The 21,964-nt window shown below is 36.8% G+C and overlaps 1 protein-coding gene and 1 pseudogene across 2 annotated transcripts in view; one reads left to right on the forward strand and one right to left on the reverse strand.

Annotated features, from left to right (window-relative positions):
* HMCN1 (hemicentin 1) overlaps positions 1-21,964 on the forward strand; it is a 508,306-nt gene that overhangs the window by 228,548 nt on the left and 257,794 nt on the right. For both annotated transcript variants that reach the window (XM_037506314.2, XM_054693419.1), the window contains exons 13-15: positions 1,531-1,658; positions 4,669-4,782; positions 11,328-11,486. In XM_037506314.2, the coding sequence (XP_037362211.1) occupies positions 1,531-1,658; positions 4,669-4,782; positions 11,328-11,486 (401 nt within the window). The remainder of the gene's footprint in view (positions 1-1,530; positions 1,659-4,668; positions 4,783-11,327; positions 11,487-21,964) is intronic.
* Positions 5,896-6,273, reverse strand: LOC119240263 (40S ribosomal protein S25-like; annotated as a pseudogene).

Genomic DNA, 21,964 nt, shown 5'->3' on the forward strand with positions numbered 1-21,964 from the left:
CAAGCTTCCTTGGGGGAAGGGAAAGTTTATTGCTCCGGGGCGGACCTCACAGACCCAAGGCGGGGGTCAGTGGAGTCGCGCACGTTGTTAGGGGGAAGCAGAGTTTTATAGGGTGAGGAGAGGTCAGGTGGGCTCGTTTGGCGGGAAAAGTTTGTAGGGCATGAAAAGGTTCCTGGGGCAGGTAAGGGGTTCTTTGTCTGAGAAGAGACTCCTGGGGTGGAGGGGGGAGGCGCACCGCCTGAATCCTCCAGGCAGGTATCCACATTCCTGCCCCCCAGGTGGGCTTCCTGGTTGGCTCCTGCATTCTGGCCCCCTGCATGGACCTTTCAATCCCTAAGATTAAGGGAGGTTTAACTAAAATCCACAGCTTTAGATTTTCTAATAATTCAGGAAATTAAAAAAAATAATGATGAATTTATGGAGGTTGAGGTTTTAAAGTCTTGAACTTAGTAGCTGGGATCAAGCACTTCCCAACACTTTGAGATGGAGAATAATACCATAACACTTGGTTTACCTTGAATCATTGAAATGAGGATAATAAACATTTTGTGGCATAACATGTTGTTTTAATAAATTTGTAAAAGGTGGGGTCATGGTATTCAACAGTAAAGAGAAAAAGAGACAGAACAGGAGCTCTAGAGTGTGTGTAATGCACTTTGTACCTCCCATTCACATTAGTCACACTATATCGAGAGGCATTTTATTGTGTTGGATGCTTTTCAAAGACATTGAATCCTCTCAAGTTCAAGTAGTAAAGTGAGCATGTGGAACGTAACAAAGTTTCCAGCCATCATGCTCCTATTGCTCTTGGTTTGGCATAAGGAAGAAGGCCTAGGTATAAGCTGATTTTTTTTTTAAGATTTATTTTATTTGTACAAGAACTGGGGTACAGGCCAGAGCGCAGGAGGGTGAGAAGATTCACCAGAGACAGAGTGGGAAGCAGAACAGGCAGATGGACCAAAGACACTGCTTAAGGGAGCAGCGGGTAAGTCAGGCGAGGTCCTCTGCGCCTTGTGAGTTTCTCCCTGGCCAGCTGGGAATCGAACCCACACTGCAGAGGCTGCGGACAGCTTCACAGTGCTGTGCTCAACCCACTGAGCCACCAGGGAGACCCTAAGCTGATTTTTATCCATAGCCTGATCCCTGACTCTGTGTAACATGAGGCCTTGCTTCTCTCAGGTTTTCATTGTGAGGAACCATTGGCATAGCTGTGCCTTCGAAGCAAAATTACTTAGTACAGTTTCCATTTCTTCTGTTACCTCTGACTTTGGGCAAGTTATATCACCTCTTTGCTCATCTGTAAAACATAGATAGTAATATTTAACCCATTGGGTTGTTCTGAATTTTTTAAATGCTAATAAAGTTTCTAGATCGGTCCCTGGCACGTAGCCAGGTGATACATGCATGTATTATTATTATTGCAACATTTTTTATTACAAAGTGATGCTGATCATTTCTGAAATTAGAGCCAAAAATGTAATTCCAAAATATTTGAAGATATTTGAAAAGAATTTGTTTCTTTATCCATAGGTATAGGATGACATCAGAAGGTACCTTGTTTATCAAAAGTGCAATTGCCAAAGATGCAGGGATCTATGGCTGCCTGGCAAGTAATTCAGCTGGAACAGATAAACAGACTTCTATTCTCAGATACGTTGGCAAGTATAATCAGTTTTTAAAGTAATTGAAATAGAGTGGATATCATATTAAGCAATGTAAAAGTATTTTTCTAAAAGTTAATATTAGGGTTGAGTTATACTCCATCTTAAAATGTACTATTCATTTCATACACTGATTAAAGTAAATATTATAACTTGTTCAAGTTAAAAATTCAGGAAATGAACAACTTCATTAGTCAACAGAAATCAAAGAAGCTAATAGATTATGGAACCTTCCAGAATGTCCACAGAGTTCTGTAGTTCTATAGTTCATCTATTCTCTGTAACATTTCAGTTATACACAATTAATTCTATAATGTTTCTAGTTTACTGCAAATTCATGCTATATTTTCCACTTACATTCAAAACTTTTATATTGGGGCCTCCCTGGTGGCGCAGCGGTTGAGCGCTGGGTTGCGAAGCTGCCCACGGCCTCTGCGGCGCCGGTTCGATCCCCGGCTGCTCCCAGGCCACTGGAGGAGGGTCCCACATGGCGCGCAGACCTCTCCTGCCGCCCGCTGCTCCCCTCAGCAGTGTGCTTCGGTCCTTCTGCCTGTTCTGCTCTCCGCTCTGGCTCTGGTGAATTCTCTCACCCTCCCGCACTTCTGACTGTACCCAGTGCTTGTATGCATATATGTATAAATCAATCAATCAATAAATAAATAAATCTTAAAAAAAAAACTTTTATATTGTTTCTATTAAAATTAAAATTTTCCTTTATCTGAATATTTTCATTTTCTATTTTCAGTTTTTCTCTTGTAATCTCAAATGTTTATTGAGATGAACATTATTCTATAATATAGTATTCCTCAATAGAATATTATTCTGATATATAGTATGTATATAATGTAATATAGTATGTAATATAATCTATTCTAAGAAAATAGAATAGAATGCTTCTTTTAATTTGTTCTTTCTTAGATAAATAAAGGATTAAGATACTACATACTCAGTGTTAATTTGTAAGTTGTGAATAATTAATGGCCAGCAACCCAACCTTTCGCTCATTCTCATTCACCATCATTCATGATGAGTTAGTGAAACTGAGTGGAGAGTAAGACATACAGAAGAGCCCCAATTTAGAGAATTTAATTTAGGCAAGTGTAGTAACAAAAGAATCACAAGTATTAAACCTAGAAGGCTGTAAAAAAAAAAATGGTCTCAGCTATAGATAAAAAATGGTCTCAGCTATAGATAAGCTCTATAGAGCTTAGAAAGAAAAATGGGCTCAGTTTTGATGATAGCAATTAAAAATGTTCACAGAACACCCAAGTGGGGAGGGAACTGACAAATGTGTAGACAGAGTTGAAGCATATAAGTCATTACAGAAATTGAATTTTGTTCATTCATAATGGAGCCAAAATACTCATTAATTTAACTTATTAATCACCCAGAGTGTAAAAGATGATGTGCAAGAGATTGTGCAGTGAAGCATAAGCAATGTGAGTCATGAAGTCCTTATTTTTCAAGAGCTTGTATAATAGGAGTTGATATACATGAAGTAATATCATAAGACAGACGGATAAGTACTATAGTGGATGGTTGGCAGAGGGGAAGATTGATTCTGACTGGGGAATTTACAAAGATTTCTCTAAGGAGACAGAATTTAAGCTCTGTCTGGAAGAATGAACGGGATTTGAAGAGTTGTGGCAAAGAGCTTGAAAGGATAATGCTAAGCAAAGTAAGTCAGAAGGAGAAAGATAAAATACCAGATGGTGTCACTAATATAATATGTGGAATATAAAGTAACTAAATGAATAGTCAGATGAAGGCAAGCTGAACAATTTATGCTTGATAGGTTGCAGACTACAGACTGACTACAGAACTGAGATACCAAGGGGGAAGGGGGTAGGGGAGAGGAAAGAACAGGGAGGGAAGGATGGACAAAGGTCTGTGGTGGTAGATGCACTATGGTGAGGATACTCCAATGTTGCCTCAGTTAAAATAAATAGTTAAAAATAAGTAAATAATAAATAATCATAAAAAATGACAAATGAACAAATGGACTATGTGCATTAAGGATGCATGTGACCAATAAAATGATGAAATATATAAAAAAGAGTTGTGGCAAAGGGCATTTTAGGCAGGGGAAACAGTTTTAACAAAAGCAGAAAGACGGGAGAGTAAGGGGCATTTTGGACTATCAGTAGCTTCTTGCTTTATAAGTGAGGACATGTCATGGAAGGCAAGGTTAAAAAGAAAAAGTTTGTAATTTTTGAAAGCCAACTAGAGGATTATGGAGAGCAATCACTGAAGATTTTCTCATAGGAGAGTAACATGGTCTTTGATAATTTAACTCTTGGCTTTGTTTAAAATCATCTCAGTGGAAGCAAGGAAGTTCTAAATATCCCATTAAGAGAAAATGTGTGAGTAAATTAAAGTATTAGGCAAGAGGGTGAAGCAAACAGAGCTGAGGAAAGAAACTTGAGAATATCCGTAGTGAACATCAAAGGATAATAGAGACTCAAAATGGAGAATATCTACTTTTTTGTATTTTATGCAAATTTTAGCCTCAGACTGCAAGTGTCTCTCTTAAACATGAATATTATAAAATCATAGAAACCTTTACAACAAATTCACCTGTGTTATCCTTGAGTCGTCACTTAGCCAAGTCATTTTTATCACCATAGCTCTTTTGATTCTATTTTTATTACTACTATCCTTCTGTCTTGTTTCTTTAGTATGGTTTCTATAGGATAGAAGATTTTTTCTTTCCTCATGTACCTCATTTTTCATAATATCCTTTCATTTAATTTCCTAAAATATTTGGACTTTGTTTTATCAGAATGACTTTTGCCTAATAACCTTTTTTTTGGTGTTAGTAAATGATCTTTCATCACATACCTGTGTGTGCATGTATATAATAAGCATTCCTTTTTTTTTAATAAATGATGAAGTGACCTAAAGCACATCAATACTAATAGATTTTTTAAAATTGGTTCATTTAGTAAATGTAAACAGGGTTCATGTGGCATTGTGGACATGTTAACTATTTGCATGTTTTCTTCAGAAACCCCAAAGCTGATCGTAGTTCAGAGTGAGCTCTTGGTTGCCCTTGGGGACACAACAATTATGGAATGTAAAACCTCTGGCGTTCCTCCACCTCAAGTTAAATGGTTTAAAGGTACTGTTCTTAAGTATGTTCATGTCTGGTTCACTTAGCTTTGTTTTCTCTTTAAAAAAAGTTATTTGTTAAAAATTTGTTTTGGTGCATGACTTAGCAGCCCCATAAAATGTGTTTATGATCTCACTAGAAATGATGCTTCACAATTCTGAACTCTAAATTTCAGGATTTGACATCTGGTGTGGATTATAGGACCGTGAAAATCAAAGCAGGAAAAGTTCGCCTTTGCTAATCCAGCTGAACATTCTCTTTGTTAGTTTAGGATTGTTTCCTGAAGAAAATTGTCCAAGAATACTCAGTTAACATTTAAAATATCTTCGCTGATTTTGGTTCACTTTTCTTAGAGATAATGACTCTCCCTCATAGAAAGTTTCCTAGATTCATAAGGACATATTCAATAAAAACACACATAGAAGTTAAAATAAAGACACACATAGAAACTTACACATAACTGAGAGACAAATGTAACGCTGGTCAGCTGCATCATGCATAGAAGATACTTAAGCATAGAAATGATCTGCCACTATTTGTAACGTAAAGATCACTCCCCTGTGGTTCTCTAATAAAACAACTGTTGTGTGTCATCCGTCCTTAGTGAGGATACAGTTGGGTCCAGGCCCAGGCCCAGATGCTGACAGCAGATACCTGTGTAAAGCATCCTTCTTCATTTCTTTCTATTCTTCCAGTTTATGAGAAAGAAAAATACCCAAAAACACCATAACAGGGAGGTTGCTAGGATTATTGAGATGCAGTTTGCAAAATACTTTTTAATCTTCAGATGAAAAATGCTAAATAGTACAAAGCACTATTGTTATGATTCTGTTTGTTAAATCACAGACATTCCCATAGCAACAGGTTGATGTCATAATCACAAAATTATGAATTCACCTCGGGTTCAAACTCTTGGGGAACATGAGGTGAAAAAGAAGAGCTTTATGTAGAAAAGAAACACTTTCAAATAATACAAATCAAAAACAAGGATGGAAACTAGGAAATAATGTCATTTTCACAGTTTTCCACATTAAGGAAAAAGTCTTTGTTTCCTCTGATAAGGCAGTTTTTATTTAATTTAGTGAAGTTTTATTTTTCAAATGTGCAGTTGATGGGACCTGTTCATGCATCTTCTTCCCCAGCAGCTGTGGCATCTCCACTTCTGGTTTCTGGTGTGAATTACTAGAGCTCTCTATTTTGAAACCAACTTGATAAGTTCTTTATTAGCTCGGGAGTTTCTGAGGAGCTGCCCTGGCCAAGGAACCACAAATGTTCAGTTCTCAGACACTACAGCTGGGTTATAAGTTTACATTTGGGAACTTCCTTACAGAGTTTGTCATTTGTAGTTTTGTCAGACAAGACTAGGTTATTGAGCTTGTCCCAATCTTTGCCTTTGGACCACATCTTCTCTGTGGCCTTGCCTCGAGGTTTCTTCAATGGGTCTTTGTCTTTCTTGGCCAACTTATTGGCATCTTTCTCCTTATCATCCTTGGGTGGCATCACAAAGCTTGGAGCAGCAACTACCATGGCAGCTTCACTTAGATGTTGGACAAAAAGAAAGTCAAGAAAGTATATTTGGATTTGCTTTTTTACCTAGGTTTATTTCAGTTATTGTAAACTAATTTTACCTATTTAAAATACTCAAGTCTTTGAATTACAAGTGAAATAGGTATCAATTTTAAACTCACATCATAATGAATCCAGAAAAATATCCAGGCAGTATTTTAAAAAACAGCAGTCAGTAATTTATGTTCAAAATAAAAACACAAAGAATAAATGTGAAAAAACTTTTTAAAAATTAGCGGAACCTGCTGATTTCTCTGCCTGTTTATAGCAGAGTCATACAGAGCCTTGTATTCTCCCAAATTGAGGCTACTTTCCTGAATAACTTATTGTTCCTCTCAGCCTTGTCCCCATTAATAGCTTGGAAGCTGGAGGAGGAATTAGGAAGCCCCTCCAAACATGCAACTGAGTACCTATTAGTTCAGTGGGCCTAGTAAGTAACATGCATTTCTCTGTCTGAGTTATAAACCAATAGAGCTAGAATATGGGCATTAAATACTGGCAGATGATGTTGGAGGAATGCGCCAAAGCTCATGCACAATAGGCAGTATTGCCTCGAACTGGAAGACATTAGGCCAACTAACTCTCCTGGTCACAGGCAGACAACTGTATAAGTAGAATCTAGATCATCATAGCAAAACTTGAGATCAGACACTTCTACATTCAGACCAGCTATAAAAAGAATGGGTGCCAGGGAGGCATAGGCCTTCCTTTCCCATCTCCACTGGGAATCAGACTCCAGGTGGATTAGGAAACTCCTACCTTATGGAAACCACAGGGGTAAAGAAGAGTTCTTATCCTGACCATGTAAATAATTTTCATATCTTTTTAAGCAATTCTAGTTGAATAAAGTAGATGGATGGTATCATCTACTTTATTTATGGTGTCATCTACTTTATTTATGGTGTCAATTACTTACATATGTATATATAGTTTTATTTATTTATTTACTTATTTATTATAGTGAGAACATGAAACATGAGATCTATCCTCAACAAATTTTTAAGTGTGCAGTATAACATTGCTTAAATACAGGCACTGTGCTATACAGCAGAATTCTGGAATGTATTCATCTTGCATTACTGAAACTTTATACCAGTTAAAACAGCAACTCCCCATGCCTCCTGCTCCCAGCCCCTGGCATCCATCACATATTAACAAATCGCATTCTGCTCAGTCTATCAAAGAAAAGGAGTTCTATAATCAAAAATGCTACTGAGATTTTAGATTTTTCAATTTTAGAATTGAACTCCATAAAACGGGTTCAAGAAAGCATCAGCAATACAAAGAAAACATATAAAGGCTATCTTTGGTGGACCTCCCTGGTGGCACGAGGGGTTAAACACGACCTATGAAGCTATCTGCAGCCACTGCAGCACGAGTTTGATCCTCGGCCAGGGAGTCACCCACATGGCACAGCAGATCTTTCCTGTCTTGCCTGCTGCTCCCCTCAGCAGTGTATTTTGATCCGTCTTCCTGTTCTGCTCCCCACTGTCTCTGATGAATCCTCTCACCCCCCACACCTTTGGCCTGTACCCCAGGTCTTGTATGCATAAATAAATGAATCTTTAAAAAAATAAAGGATATCTTTGGTAAAATATTAAAGAAATTGGATTATGGTAGAGGACTGTGAGTGCCTTGGTGGTGGGTGTGGTGCGATAACATACACTTGAAAAGCTGTGAACCTAATTATATATGGTGTTATAAGCCAATATTATCTAATAAAGAAATAATTCACCAAGAGAAAGAAACCGCTTTCATTTAGATGGATGCTTCTTGAAGTGTAGTCAGGAACTCCTGAGCCTACCCATAGTCTTTTTAAGGTAACCCACAAGATCAAAAATATTTTCCTAATAACACAAAGGTGGTATTTCTCTTTTATACACTCATTGACTCATGAGTTTATTTTATTTTTTTTAAAGATTTACTTATTTATGCATCAAGTACTGGGGTACAGGCCAGAGGTGTGGGAGGGTGAGAGGATTCACCAGAGACAGAGTGGGGAACAGAACAGGCAAATTGACTGAAATACACTGCTGAGGGGAGCAGCAGGCAAGTCAGGAGAGATCTGCTGCGCCATGTGGGTTGCTCCCTGGCCGGGGATCGAACTCATGCTGCAGAGGCAGTGGCTAGCTTCTGAGATTTCACCTTAACCCCTTGCACCACCAAGGACATCTGACTCATGTGTTTATGATGGAATTTCTGGAGGTTTCATAATGTGTGATATGCCGTATTGTGAATGCAGAAGCACATATGAGTACTTAGCTGTATTCTATTAAGCTACACATTCTAGTGATTTACAAAAATGTGTAACAACATCACTCTTCTCACTGAATTTCTTTTGTTTCAAAAAAATATAACATTTTTCATAAAATATATTCATTATGTTAGAATACCATGAGTTTGTTATTATAGAATAAATACATGCATTTTTAATTTTTTCAGTTCTATTTCTAAAATACTAAGTACAAATAAATATAGTCCATGTAAACAAAAACTCATTAAAGCCCTCATTAATTTTTAAATATATGTAGGAGGATCTTGAGACAAACATTTTTGAAAGCCACTTAATTACCATCAAATATTTGAAAAGATCTTATGCCAGGAATAACGATCTCTCTGTTAGTCTTTACATCCAAGAGGCCAGGATTGGATTTAAACTACAGCAGAAAGAGAACCCTCTTTAACACTAATGATGGTTAAATCCTGTACTAGTTAGAAAAGTTTATTTATTTTACTATGTATAACATTCTTCTTATCTAATATAAAAAGTAAACAATCCCTATTTCATTTTCATCTCAGAGTTCTGTATTTTCTCTGGCTTCTCCATAACTTAAAGACTGATTTTTTTTAAATAGAAATCAAGAAAGGAGAGATTATCAAAATGTGATATTAATGCAAATTTGTTTTAAACAATGTTTTCCAATTTATATTTTCTTTCACTACTGACTGTTACTCTTTAAACATTTTTATTTTGAAAACCTACCAGTACAAAGGTCTTTATTTCATACTGTTATGTCCTGTGACATATATGGGGGGGGAAAAAAAAAGGAGAAGTAAATTCCAAAAATCTAAATGCATTTTATTCCAAACATTTTAATACTTGATGAACAGCTAGGCCACATTGCATCCTCCCTTAGTGGGAGGAAAGTTTATGTCAACATCATCTGCTTTTATTTATGAAAATTTCCCAGAGGCACATAGACATGGCTTTAGTTGCTTCTCTCGTCCTTGCATGGTATGTAGTAGCAAGCTTGAAAAGATGATTGGGGTTTAAAGTATTGGAATGCTGAAAAGTGCTTTAGTTTTGGCACTGACGGTTGCTAATGTAATTTTCTTGTTTTTAAATTTAGGACTCCTCTGACCTTTTCTCCTCCCCAGATTATATAAATAAAAAGAGAATTGCCTGTTTGTTGTCTTGAGTCCATTGATTGGTGCATTTTGTGGTATCCTAGAGAATTTTCAATTTCTTTACTCGCTAGAAGCTAAGGGAGTTACTTCTTTGGTCTTCAGGCCCATGGCTTTATGTGGCTTTTCCAGGTCTCTGTGTGACATTTTGGAGACTTAACACTGGCTAGATTTTTCTGACATGACATCTATCTATAGACTTAAGAACAATACTTACAAACCTCTTGGAAGTTTTTAGGGTCTTCATAAAAGTTTGTTACTACCCCTCACAAAAAAAAAATGTAATATATGGACACTAAGCTGACATTAAACATCTATAGCAGGCATTTTTAATGATGCTGGTCATTCTGGTTAATTCCATTCTTAGGAGAGGAGCCACCCTGGGGGGTAAAGCTGTCTTCCAGATTTGTTGAGCTCTTGTCTGCCTTTAAATAGAAATGGTTCTCAGGGGACTTGGCATGCTACAAGAACAGAGCTTATACCCATAACCCACACAATACTTAGCTTTCTTGGGTTATCCTACCTTCACTCTTAGGTGAAATTCAATATTTAATTCCATTGCATATACGTTTACCTCCTACTTGCTTCTTCCAAAAGGCCCGTAATTCAAACTTAAAGAGATTTAATTGTGAGCCTCCCCAGTGACCTAGAGGTTTAATATCAGCACTATTATCGCTACAGCCTGAGTTCAATCCCCGGCCAGGTTGCTGACCCACATGGCACAGCGTCCCTCTCCTATTCACCCTCTTCTCCCCTCAGCAGTGTATTTCAGTAGATCCACTTGTTCTGGTCCCCAATCCATCTCTGGTGAATCCTCTCACCTCCTGTACCTCTGGCCTACATCCCAGTTCTTCTATACGAAAAAAAAATCCACTTAAAAAAAAAGAAATTTGATGAGTAATGCAGATTTAATAAAGATGACCTCGGAGACAGATATCACAACACACCTCTCTATTCATTGTCACAAATTCCTCATATGTAACCTGTCTCCTCCCAATAAGCTCTTCCCTCCCCTCTCCTTATAGTTTTGGTTCCTTTTTCTTCCAACCATTATCAGATTCTTCTCAGGCAGCTCACACCTCTAAGACAAAAAACTGATAGCATTAGCATCCAACAAATCAAAAACCTAGTCATTGGCCAAACCAAGAACACCTATAGTTGTTGAAGCATTTCCTGGGTAACTGGAATTCATCCTGTCATGAGTCTTTCAACTCACATCTCCTCATGCCCTTCTTACCTGCCACAGCCATAGTGACAGCTTCTACCCTTGCCACTTCCTCAGTATTGTTTTGGAGGGTATGTTCCTCATATACAGTAGGAAATATTTGTACAAAATCCACATAGGAACAGATTTTTGGCTATAGATTAGCCTGTAGAATTATACATACTAATAAATCAGCTCAGTGCCAAGAAACACTTCATTCTTTCCTCATATAAACATTGTTTAAGTGTGTACATTGTGCCAGACACTTGTATTTAAAAACTTTACAATCAGTTTTCTTCAGATGTTTTGAAATCAAACCAACAGCAGAGTAAACTATGTAAATACTTTAGTGCTTAATGTTCTCCTTGTTTTGACTTAGGGGATCTGGAACTGAGGCCCTCAACTTTCCTCATTATTGACCCTCTCTTGGGACTTTTGAAGATTCAAGAAACTCAAGACCTGGATGCTGGGGATTATATGTGTGTGGCTGTCAATGAAGCTGGAAGAGCGACTGGGAAGATAACTCTGGATGTTGGCTGTAAGCATCCCAGTTCTGACTGATGATTTGTTTTGAAATTGATATGCTGTTTTTCAATGCTGATAACTTTGAAACAGTTGGGTCTAAATATTTGTAAGAATAACATTCAGCCATCCAGATACTTAATGTAGTAATGATAGTCAAGTGCTTTCTATATAGCGTACACTGTGCTAAGAACTTTTATATGCACTATCTCATTAAGCCCTAATAACAGTCCTAAGATGAAGATACTATAATTATTTCCATGAAATATAATTTGCAGGAAACATAGGATTAGAAAAGTTAAACAACGAACAGGGTCACAGAGCTATGGAGGGACAGAGTCAGGTTTTCTGACTTCACAGATATATCACATGTTCCCAAACAGATTCCTGTCAGGAATCATCCATTCTGACTAAATTCCTAAGTATTAACCAAATTCCTAAGTATTAACATCTGGAGGCCAGAAATTAGACTTTGGCCCTGGACCATAACTTGGAGATGCTGATGACAACAAAGGTAGCAGATTGTGCTTTACTTTTCTTTTATTTTTAACTCACTAGTATGACTCCTCAGTGTATAAAATAAAGTACTAACTACAAATAAATGTCAATCACAATGTGAAAGACACACATGTGCATGACACTCTAATCGGGTCATTCAAGAAGTTGGGTTTTCCCTCCTCTTGTCTCTTCAGTTCATGTTTTTCAAAACAAAACAAAACAGAAAGCTCTACACAGTGTGGTAAAGAATGAAATGAAACAGCTTGCTTTGTTTTAAAAGAACTTAGCAGCTTGATTTTAACAGATAATTCAAATGTTTGCATCACCTAAAAATTACAAATACGGCATAATGTTCAATTGTATGTTCATTTATGTACAATGATTTCCTTGCCAAAGTTGACTTTTTAACAAAAGTTAAAAACTATAAAGAAAAGGCATTTTTTTTAGAGTAAAGTAACACAAAATATGTTCTTTCTACTCCCTTAATTTTAAAATGAAAATCATTGCCCTTTATGTTTAATATTCTGTTTCATATAAACTAATTTTTTTTTCACTCTGAATCATATATGATATCCTTGCCCCTGGGCAGTCTGGTGAATATTCTGCATTCTTGGTGATCATGCCCTCAGGGTAAAACCAATGAAGCTAGAAATGGCCACAAAGGCCCCTGTAGAATCTGTCTAGGGCAAAGCAAGATGTGCTTGAACCGTGACTAAACTCTTTGGTTATTAAGAGAAGTGCCTTGTAAATAAGATTGGAATCTCTGGGTGGATGGGGATATGAATATACCAGCAGAGTATAAAATACAAGTAGTGTTGTCAGATGTGAAAGGTCCAAAGGAAGAAGGTCCCTAGATATATTATTCTTGTTTTCAAGAGATACAAAAGTATAATGCTTCAGTTCTCAACATTTTCTAGTTTTGTTGCTTCCTCCTTCCTGCACAGATATTTTGTGTTTATCCAACACACTTTTACAATTGTCTTGCTCCAGTCTACTCCTCAACGAAGAGGGAAAGAATCTCAAATTGCAGATTGTTCCCAGCAAAAAGGGAATGGAACCCTCACTCTCTCCAAGATTATAGAACAACAAAATATCACGTACATGCTTTTTTGCTTACTTACTGCATATGCATTCACTTTTTAGTTTCTGGACTTTCCAGGTTCTCTCTTCTGACCACTGCTAAACCATGTAGCATTAAGGCTGTCTGTGCTGCAGTAACTTGCTTTGGATTAAAAAACTTCCTAACAAATGTTTTGTATTTATCCTTCTTTGCTTGAAATGAACTTTGTTTTATCTTCACTCATATTCAAGACCTTCACTCTATGACCCTTTACAAAACAATAGCTTCCTCAACTCTTATTCCAGTAATTGTCCTGATGGAACCACTAATATAAACTCAATTGTTTGCTTACTGTAATCTTGATCGTTATTAACCATTGCCAAATCATTTCATATTAAAGTCTACACCAGGAATGTTTCTGTTATGCCTTAACCCTCTCCTTATTCACCATTAAAATTCTGATTATTGTAGCTTACAAAGTTTATTTAGACCATAAAGCTATTGTTGCATCTCCTAGCAGATATAATATTCAAGAACTGTGCATATCAATCAGGGTAATGATTGTGGTTATCACTCTTAAGTTTAAAAGAAAGCAAACAAATAACCCCCCAAATTTTTCCCCAGAATTCATATAATAGATAAAAGTATAGGTTCTGAAGAGTGCCTAGGTTTTCTTCCTGACTTTTATTAGTTCTTCTGAGATAGGTTGGTTTAAAGATGAGAGAGCCTCTCCTATGTGCATGCACCAGGTATCAGATAGGTGTTAATTTCAGAGATTAAGTCTTGAAAAATGTAGAAAAACATATATAATAGTGGCATAGCATTTAAGAATAACCTTTGAGCTTTTAATATGAAAGTCGCCATTTCAACTTGATAATTTTTTTTTTAAAGTACTTGAGACAAGTAAGTCCCACCACTAGTAGTGCATAAAATTATTCATCTGTGTTCCAAAACTGTTGGGCATAAATTTAAGTAGCTTATGATTTAAGAAGGAAAACATGCTTTATTCATATTGTGTAGCTCTTTGGGCTTTCAGATTGTTTTTTTGGGCTTGTTACTTCACATCAACAATACCAGATCCAAAAAAATAATAAAGTAACCGATATCATTCTTGAGTTCTTGTAGTGAGTCTCCTTTTTCCTCTTTCTCATTATCATGACTTTAATTTATGGACATTTCAGGTCAACAGGGAATGTTACCAAAGCTTTTCTTTCATTCTCAGAAGAGGTAGTGAATTGTGAAGTCATTTGGAAGACAAGAAGATTGACTGCATCAAACAAAAAGTTGGTTTGGCAGCATTTTTATTTGTAGCATTGCATACCACACAGGGTTTGCGTCTTAGACTGGTTTCATGTTTTGTGGTTTGGTAGAACCAAAACAGTATGTTCAGCCACATTAGAAAAGAAAATCTCTGACTAATATGGCAAAAGTTGTCATAGTAGATAGATATTTGATTGTCAGAAACTACAAGACTTTTATGGATTTTAGAGCAACATGATCAATCTGTTGCTAACTGTGATATTTTCAAAATATTCTGTGTGCACAGCCATGTCTGTCTGTAGGTGAAAATGCAGCCTTACCTTGCATAAACTGTCAGTTCTCAAGGCCTTAGCACATAAGTACTAAGGCGATCACAGTGAATCAGGCAGATTATACACAAAGTTGAAATTCTAAATTGACAGTAGATGTTAAACTCTAGAACTTGAGGTTGAATAAATTAACAAACTATCTTCAATGGTTGCTAATATTTTGGTTATTACTACATGCTAACTCATTAATAAAGTCTATTTCTTTTACCAGCATGAGATAGGGCATGCTATTATCCTGCTTCTGTTTGTGGGGAGTCTTAGACTAGGGAAGGTAAAACAATGTTCCATATTTACAGGCTGAGAAGGAGTAGAACAGCCATTTGAAACCACCTCGTGCTGTATCCTCTCTAAGCAACACCTCGTTCCTGTGCAAACCAGGGTTTATAACGCTACTCCCTTTCCCCAGTCTCCATTATCAGTTTACCGTCCCCCAGTGCAGTTCACTTGGGGAAGCCAACATGGCTATGCTTTCAGGGTGACCATGGCCTGAGTTAGTTGTATCTTTTTTGACATTTGCTTGTTACTGATGTCATCTTGGCTGATTCCTTAGTGCCTTGTACTCTCATTTGCCTTGTTTTCTTGTGCTAGCATACATATTCCCTGACCTGGATTTGTCTTTTCCGGTCAGTGTTCCTGAAGCTTCTTTATCACTGATGACCTATCCCAACTTAACTGAGTTTTATGGGCACAACTTGAGCTTCACTTATTCCTTTTTATTTCAGTTTGCTCTTGGCTTTCTTAATTCTGAAAATTCAAGTTTAACTCCATTTTCACTGATGACTGTGCTCTGTTGTGTCAGTAAGCTTGGTTTCCCCCAAGAAGTTTGGTCAGTCCTAAGCTTCTGCATATCGTTTTGTTCTTCTGGAATTTGTTTTCTGTTCCCTAAACACAGTCAATACTCATGCTTTGAGCCTAACACATTCTAAGACTTTTATATTTAACCTCTGTTTTAGAGGACAGCAACCAGCTCTAGAATAAGTGATTGTTATTACTTTAGAGAAAAATAAGGAGGTCTTACAAACCAGCACAATGAGAAACTTTGTAAACTTTGTAAAGCATTTATTTTGCCTATAATTTTTATAAGTCACAATCTCATATGTGTGGATGAAGGTAATCTAAAGAAAATGCACATGTTCTTTTTAAAAACATGTTGCTCAGTTGGGGTATTTAATTTTATTGTATTCAGGAATGATAAATAAGAATAGGGCCTCTGATATCACCTTTCTTTTTTTCCAAAAGTGCCAGGTCAGATGCACATGATCAAGAATGTTATTATATATATTTAATGTATACATATACACACCCAGTGTATTATTGTTGAAGTGTTAATATTGATTCAATCCTTCACAAATCTAGCAGCCATTTATAATGCACAGATTACTATGTTAATTGCTAGTGAAGATAAAAACTTGCTTTCGACTAAAAGTTCTCTAGAGAAAGTAAAAACATGCAGTCAAAAAAGGCTGAACAAGGCCATTGCCATGAGAACAGTGCAGAGTGAGTTCTCTGAAACTTCAGAGAGGGAAGAAATCTTGTCCATCTGGCAGGGTAAGACTTGCATAAGGGAGGGGCCTTTTCAACTGGTCTCAAGGATTGCCAGTATTTCAATTACCAGAGATCAAACGTAACATCAGCATTTAAGGGGGATGGCGGGTTACACATGTGAAAGGCCAATCCTGGTTTGGAGAATAATAAGGAGTTATAATTGTTGGGGGAGTAGGAATTATATAGAGAAATAATGGGGTATGAGGTTGCAAAGTTAGAAGAGGTTCTTTAATCCAGGCTAATAAGAACTAAAGCTGCTGGGAATTCAGTGGTACTCCAAAGTCCCAAAATTCCCATTGAGGAGGAAAGAGTGATCTCTACACCCATTCTTATTTGCCTGTAAACATAGAACAGAAGAGGTTGATAAAATGGCAAAGAATTGTGACTCCAGAGTCGATCAACCTGGTTTTCAATCCTAGCTTCACCTTTGAACTTAGTAAATTAAGTGATATTCAGCCAATTAATGATCATTGTCTTCATCTATAAAATTGGGGTAATAATAGTACCTACCTTATAGCGATCTTATTAAGATTAAACAAGATAATTAATAGAAAGTACTTAACATAGCCCCAGGCTTTATAAGTGAGAGTTGTTTGAATTCTTAACCAATGCGTGAACTGGATATTGCCAAAAATACCTATGTAAGGTGCCTTCTCTTAGAATCTTTCATCCATTACCTCTAATGGTACCCTATTTATTTTCTTGCAGTTTTTTAAATTTATATATTTTTGTGTCATTAATTTTTGTACAATGTTTGATTTCAGGTGGTGTCCCCATAAAATTACCACCACCAAGACATCTGTGAACCATCACCATAGACTCTTGTGCTCTTCCCTCCCGTTTTGATCCCTTTCCCTCCCACTACCCTGACAAATGTCTCCAATTTATAGTTTGACTACTAGTTTTTTTTATTATTATTTATTTATGCATACAAGAACCAGGATACAGGTTAGATGTGTGGGAGGGTGAGAGGATTCATCAGAGATAGAGTGGGGAACAGAACAGGCAGATTGACTGAAATACACTGCTGAGGGGAGCAGCAGGTGAGCCAGGAGAGGTCTGCTGTGCCATGTGGGTAGTTCCCTGGCCAGGGATTGAGCTCGTGCTATAGTGGTTATGGATAACAGGGAGGCCCATGCTAGTTTTTTGGGGGTTTTTAAAGATTTTATTTATTTTTGTGTAGAAGTGGGGTACAGAGGTGCGGGGAATGAGAGGATTCAACAGAGACAGAGTGGAGAACAGAACACACAGATCTGCTGAAATATATTGCCAAGGGGAGCAGCAGGTGAAACAGGAGAAGTCTGCTGCTCTTTGGATGGGGATTGACCTCAGGCTGTACGTCATGGTGGACCTTCATGGTGGTAGCACTGAGACTTAACCCCTAGGCCGCTAGGGAGGCCCAATGTGACTGCTAGTTTTGTCTTTTTTTTTTTTCCTGATCCCTTTCCCTATATTCCTCCTACATGTGAAACCATCTGATATTTTTTTTTCCTTCTGACTTATTTCACTGAGCATAATCCTTTCCAGCTCTATCCATGTTGTTGCAAATGGCATAAGTTTATATTTTTTGATTGCTGAGTACTATTTCATTGTCTATATATGCCACATCTTGATCCAGTCATCTGTTTTGGGGCATTTAGGTTGTTTCCATATTTTACCTATTGTAAATAGTGTGCAATGAATGTAGGAGTGCAAGTATCCTTTTGAATTAATGTATTTGTGTCCTTTGGGTAGATTCCTAGGAGTGGGATGCTGGGTCATATGGTAAATCCATTTTTAGTAATTTGAGGGTCCTCCACACAGCTTTCCACAGTGGTTGGACCAGTTTGCATTCCCACCAGAAATGCAGAGTTTAATGGTACCCTATTTATTTTCCCTTTCCTCATGCCTCAAATATTATTACTCGTCAGTTCTGTGGGGCATATTGAAAACCCCATCTATTTGGGCTTGCTGAGAGAATTTTCCCTCTATTGCTTTCCTGCATTTTCCAAGGTGTACTTCTGATGAATTTCTAATTCTTTCTCCCAGCTTTTGTGGTTAGTTGAATTATGTGGATAACTGGATCCTTTCTTCCTTAACTTTTTAATTTTTAAACCATTTCTTAGTTCTTCTTGAGGTTAAGTTTTCCCTATTTGTCTCATTATCAGATGTTACACTGTTACTTTAATTTGTATTGTTCTCAAGCTTAAGTTTCTTAAATGGAATAGAACAAGGATTTAATACCATTAGCTTCTTATATAATGATCTGTTGAAGACTAAACTCTGATACAAATGAATTTCATTTATAAAAGCAATAAGTTTTAGAAAATCTTAAAGATTTTTTTTTATCTATTTCTTTTTTTAATAATAAATTTTATTTTTATTTTCCCCATACAATTGCAACCCCCCCATTCTGAACCCAATCCCTCCCCTCACACCCCCCACCACCCAAAAAGTGTCTCTGGTTCATAGTTTTTTGTTGATTTTGATTTTCACTTTCTTATAGTTATTCATTTTCCTGGTCCCTTATTTAAGTTTTCTAGATTCCTGCTATGAGTGAGACCATCCGGTATTTTTCTTTTTCTTTTTGGCTTATTTCGCTGAGCATGATCCCTTCCAGTGCCATCCATGTTGCTGCAAATTCCATGTGTTTATCTTTTTTGAATGCTGAGTAATATTCCATGGTATATATGTACCACATCTTCTTGATCCAGTCATCTATTTTTGGGCATTTGGGTTGTTTCCAAAGCTTAGCTATTGTAAATAGTGCTGCTATAAACATAGGGGTGCAGGTGTTCTTTGGAATTGATGTTTCTGTGTCCTTTGGGTAAATACCTAGGAGTGGAATTGCTGGATAATATGGAAGGTCTATGTTTAGTAGATCTAGAAATCTCCACACAGCTCTCCATAGTGGTTGGAACAGTTTGCACTCCCACCAACAGTGCAGAAGCGTTCCTTTTTCTCCACACCCTCGCCAACATTTGTTGTTGCTAGTTTATTTAATATGTGCCATTCTCACTGGTGTGAGATGGTATCTCATGGTAGTTTTGATTTGCATTTCCCTGATTACAAGTGATGTTGAACATTTTTTCATATGCCTGTTGGCCATTTGCATTTCCTCTTCAGAGAAGTTTCTTTTTAGCTCTTCTGCCCATTTTTTGACTGGGTTATTTTCTTTGTTGTTGTTGAGTCTCATCAGCTCTTTGCAGATTTTTGTGATCAGTCCTTTATCATTAGTGTTGGGTGCAAAAATGTTCTCCCAGTTGGTGGAGTTTCTCTTTGTTTTTGTTATTGTCTCTTTTGCTGTGCAGAAGCTCTTTAATTTGATGTAGTCCCAGCTGTTTATCTTTGCCTTCACTATCACTGCTTTGGGTGATGTGTCTGTAAAGATGTATTTGATGTGCAAATCACGTAGTGTTTTGCCTATATTTCCTTCTATATATTTTATGGTTTCATGTCTTATGTCTAGTTCTTTAATCCATTTTGAGTTGGTTTTTGTGTATGGTGTGAGATAGTGGTCAAGGTTCATTCTTTTGCATGTAGCGACCCAGTTTTCCCAGCACCATTTATTGAACAAACTTTCTTTGCTCCAATGCATAGTCTTTGCTCCTTTGTCAAAGATTAGTTGACCATAAATCTGTGGGTTTATTTCTGGATTTTCTATTCGATTCCATTGGTCTGTATGTCTGTTCTTGTTCCAATACCATGCAGTTTTGATGATTATGGCTTTGTAGTATAGTTTGAAGTCTGGGCGTGTGATGCCTCCATTCCCTTCTTTTTTTTTCAGGAGAGCTTTGGCTATTCGGGGTTTTTTGTGATTCCATATGAATTTCATCAATAATTGTTCTATTTCTTTGAAGAATGACATTGAAATTTTTATTGGAATAGCATTGAATCTGTATATTGCTTTTGGTAGGATGGCCATTTTAATAATGTTTATTCTTCCAATCCATGAGCAGGGGATGTCTTTCCATTTCTTTGTGTCTTCTTCTATTTCTTTGAACAGTGTTTTATAGTTTTCTTTTTTATAGGTACTTTACCTCTTTTGTTAGATTTATTTCCAAATATTTGATTTTTTTTGTTTCAATAATAAAAGGGATGGTTTTTTTTTATTTCTTCTTCTTCAGATTTGTTGTTTGTGTATAGGAAGGCTACTGACTTTTGCGTGTTGATTTTGTATCCTGCCACTTTACTGAACTGATTGATGAGTTGAATTAGTTTTTCTGTGGAGTTTTTGGGGTTCTCTATGTATATTATCATATCATCTGCAAATAGTGATAGTTTGACTTCTTCTTTTCCTATTTGGATTCCTTGTATGTCTTTCTCTTGTCTTATTGCACTGGCTAGGACTTCCAGTATTATATTGAAAAGCAGTGGTGAGAGTGGACATCCTTGTTCCAGATCTTAATGGAATTGCTTTCAGCTTTTCACCATTGAGAATGATACTGGCTGTTGGCTTGTCATAGATGGCCTTTATGATGTTGAGGTATGTTCCTTGTATCCCAAGAATTTCAAGGGCTTTTATCATGAATGGGTGTTGCACTTTGTCAAAAGCTTTCTCAGCATCTATTGATATTGTCATATGGTTTTTATATTTTTTTTTTGTTGATGTGTTGGATAACGTTGATTGATTTTCGGATGTTAAACCATCCTTGTGTCCCTGGAATGAATCCTACTTGGTCATGGTGAATTATCTTATGGATACATTGTTGGGTTCTGGTAGCTAAAATTTTATTAAGGATTTTTGCATCAGTGTTCATTAGGGAGATTGGCCTGTAGTTTTCCTTTTTCATGTTGTCCTTGTTCGGTTTTGGTATTAGTGTAATGTTGGGCTTCATAGAACGTGTTTGGTATTGTCCCTTCCTTCTCAATTTTTTGGAAGAGTTTGTGAAGGATAGGCACTAATTCGTCTCTGAATGTTTGGTAGAATTCATTTGTAAATCCATCAGGTCCTGGGCTTTTGTTTTTGGGGAGGTTTTTGATTACCATTTCAATTTCGCTAATTGTAATTGGTCTGTTTAGGTGTTCTATTTCTTCTTTATCTAGCTTTGGGTGATTGTAGAGTTGTAGGAATTTGTCCATCTCCTCTAGATTGTTGAACTTGTTTCCATATAACTGTTCATAGTAGTTACTGATTATTCTTTTGATTTCTGCTGTGTCCATTGTGATTTCTCCTCTTTCATTTGTGATCCTGTTTATTTGTGCTTTCTCCCTTTTTTCCTTTGTGAGCCTGGCTAGGGGTTTGTCTATTTTATTGATTTTTTCAAAGAACCAGCTCTTGGTTTCATTGATCTTTTGGATTGTTTTTTTAGTTTCAATTTCATTTATTTCTGCTTTGGTTTTTATTATTTCTTTTCTTCTACTGGTTTTGGGTTTTTTTTGTTGTTCTTTTTCTAGATCTTTGAGCTTCGAGATTAGGTTGTTTCTTTGAGTTCTTTCTTGTTTCTTGATGTGAGCTTCTATTGCTATATATTTTCCTCTTATTACTGCTTTTGCTGCATCCCATACATTTAGGATATTGGTGTCCTCCTTGTCATTCAATTCAAAGAATTTTTTAATTTCTTCTTTGATTTCCTCATTGGTCCAGTGGTCTTCCAGTAGTGTGGCTTTTAATCTCCATGAGGTAGGAGAGTTCCTTGCCTTCTTTTTATGGTTTATTTCTAGTTTGATGCCTTCATGGTCAGAAAAGATGGTTGATATGATTTCAATCTTGGTGTATCTGTTGATGTTTGTCTTATGCCCCAGTATGTGATCGATCTTGGAGAATGATCCGTGTGCGCTTGAGAAAAATGTGTACTCCGTTTTTGGGGGGTTTAATGTTCT

This window comes from Talpa occidentalis, unplaced genomic scaffold (assembly GCF_014898055.3).
Source record: "Talpa occidentalis isolate TD23 unplaced genomic scaffold, MPIMG_talOcc4v2.1 talOcc4.12, whole genome shotgun sequence".
Lineage (NCBI taxonomy): Eukaryota > Metazoa > Chordata > Mammalia > Eulipotyphla > Talpidae > Talpa > Talpa occidentalis.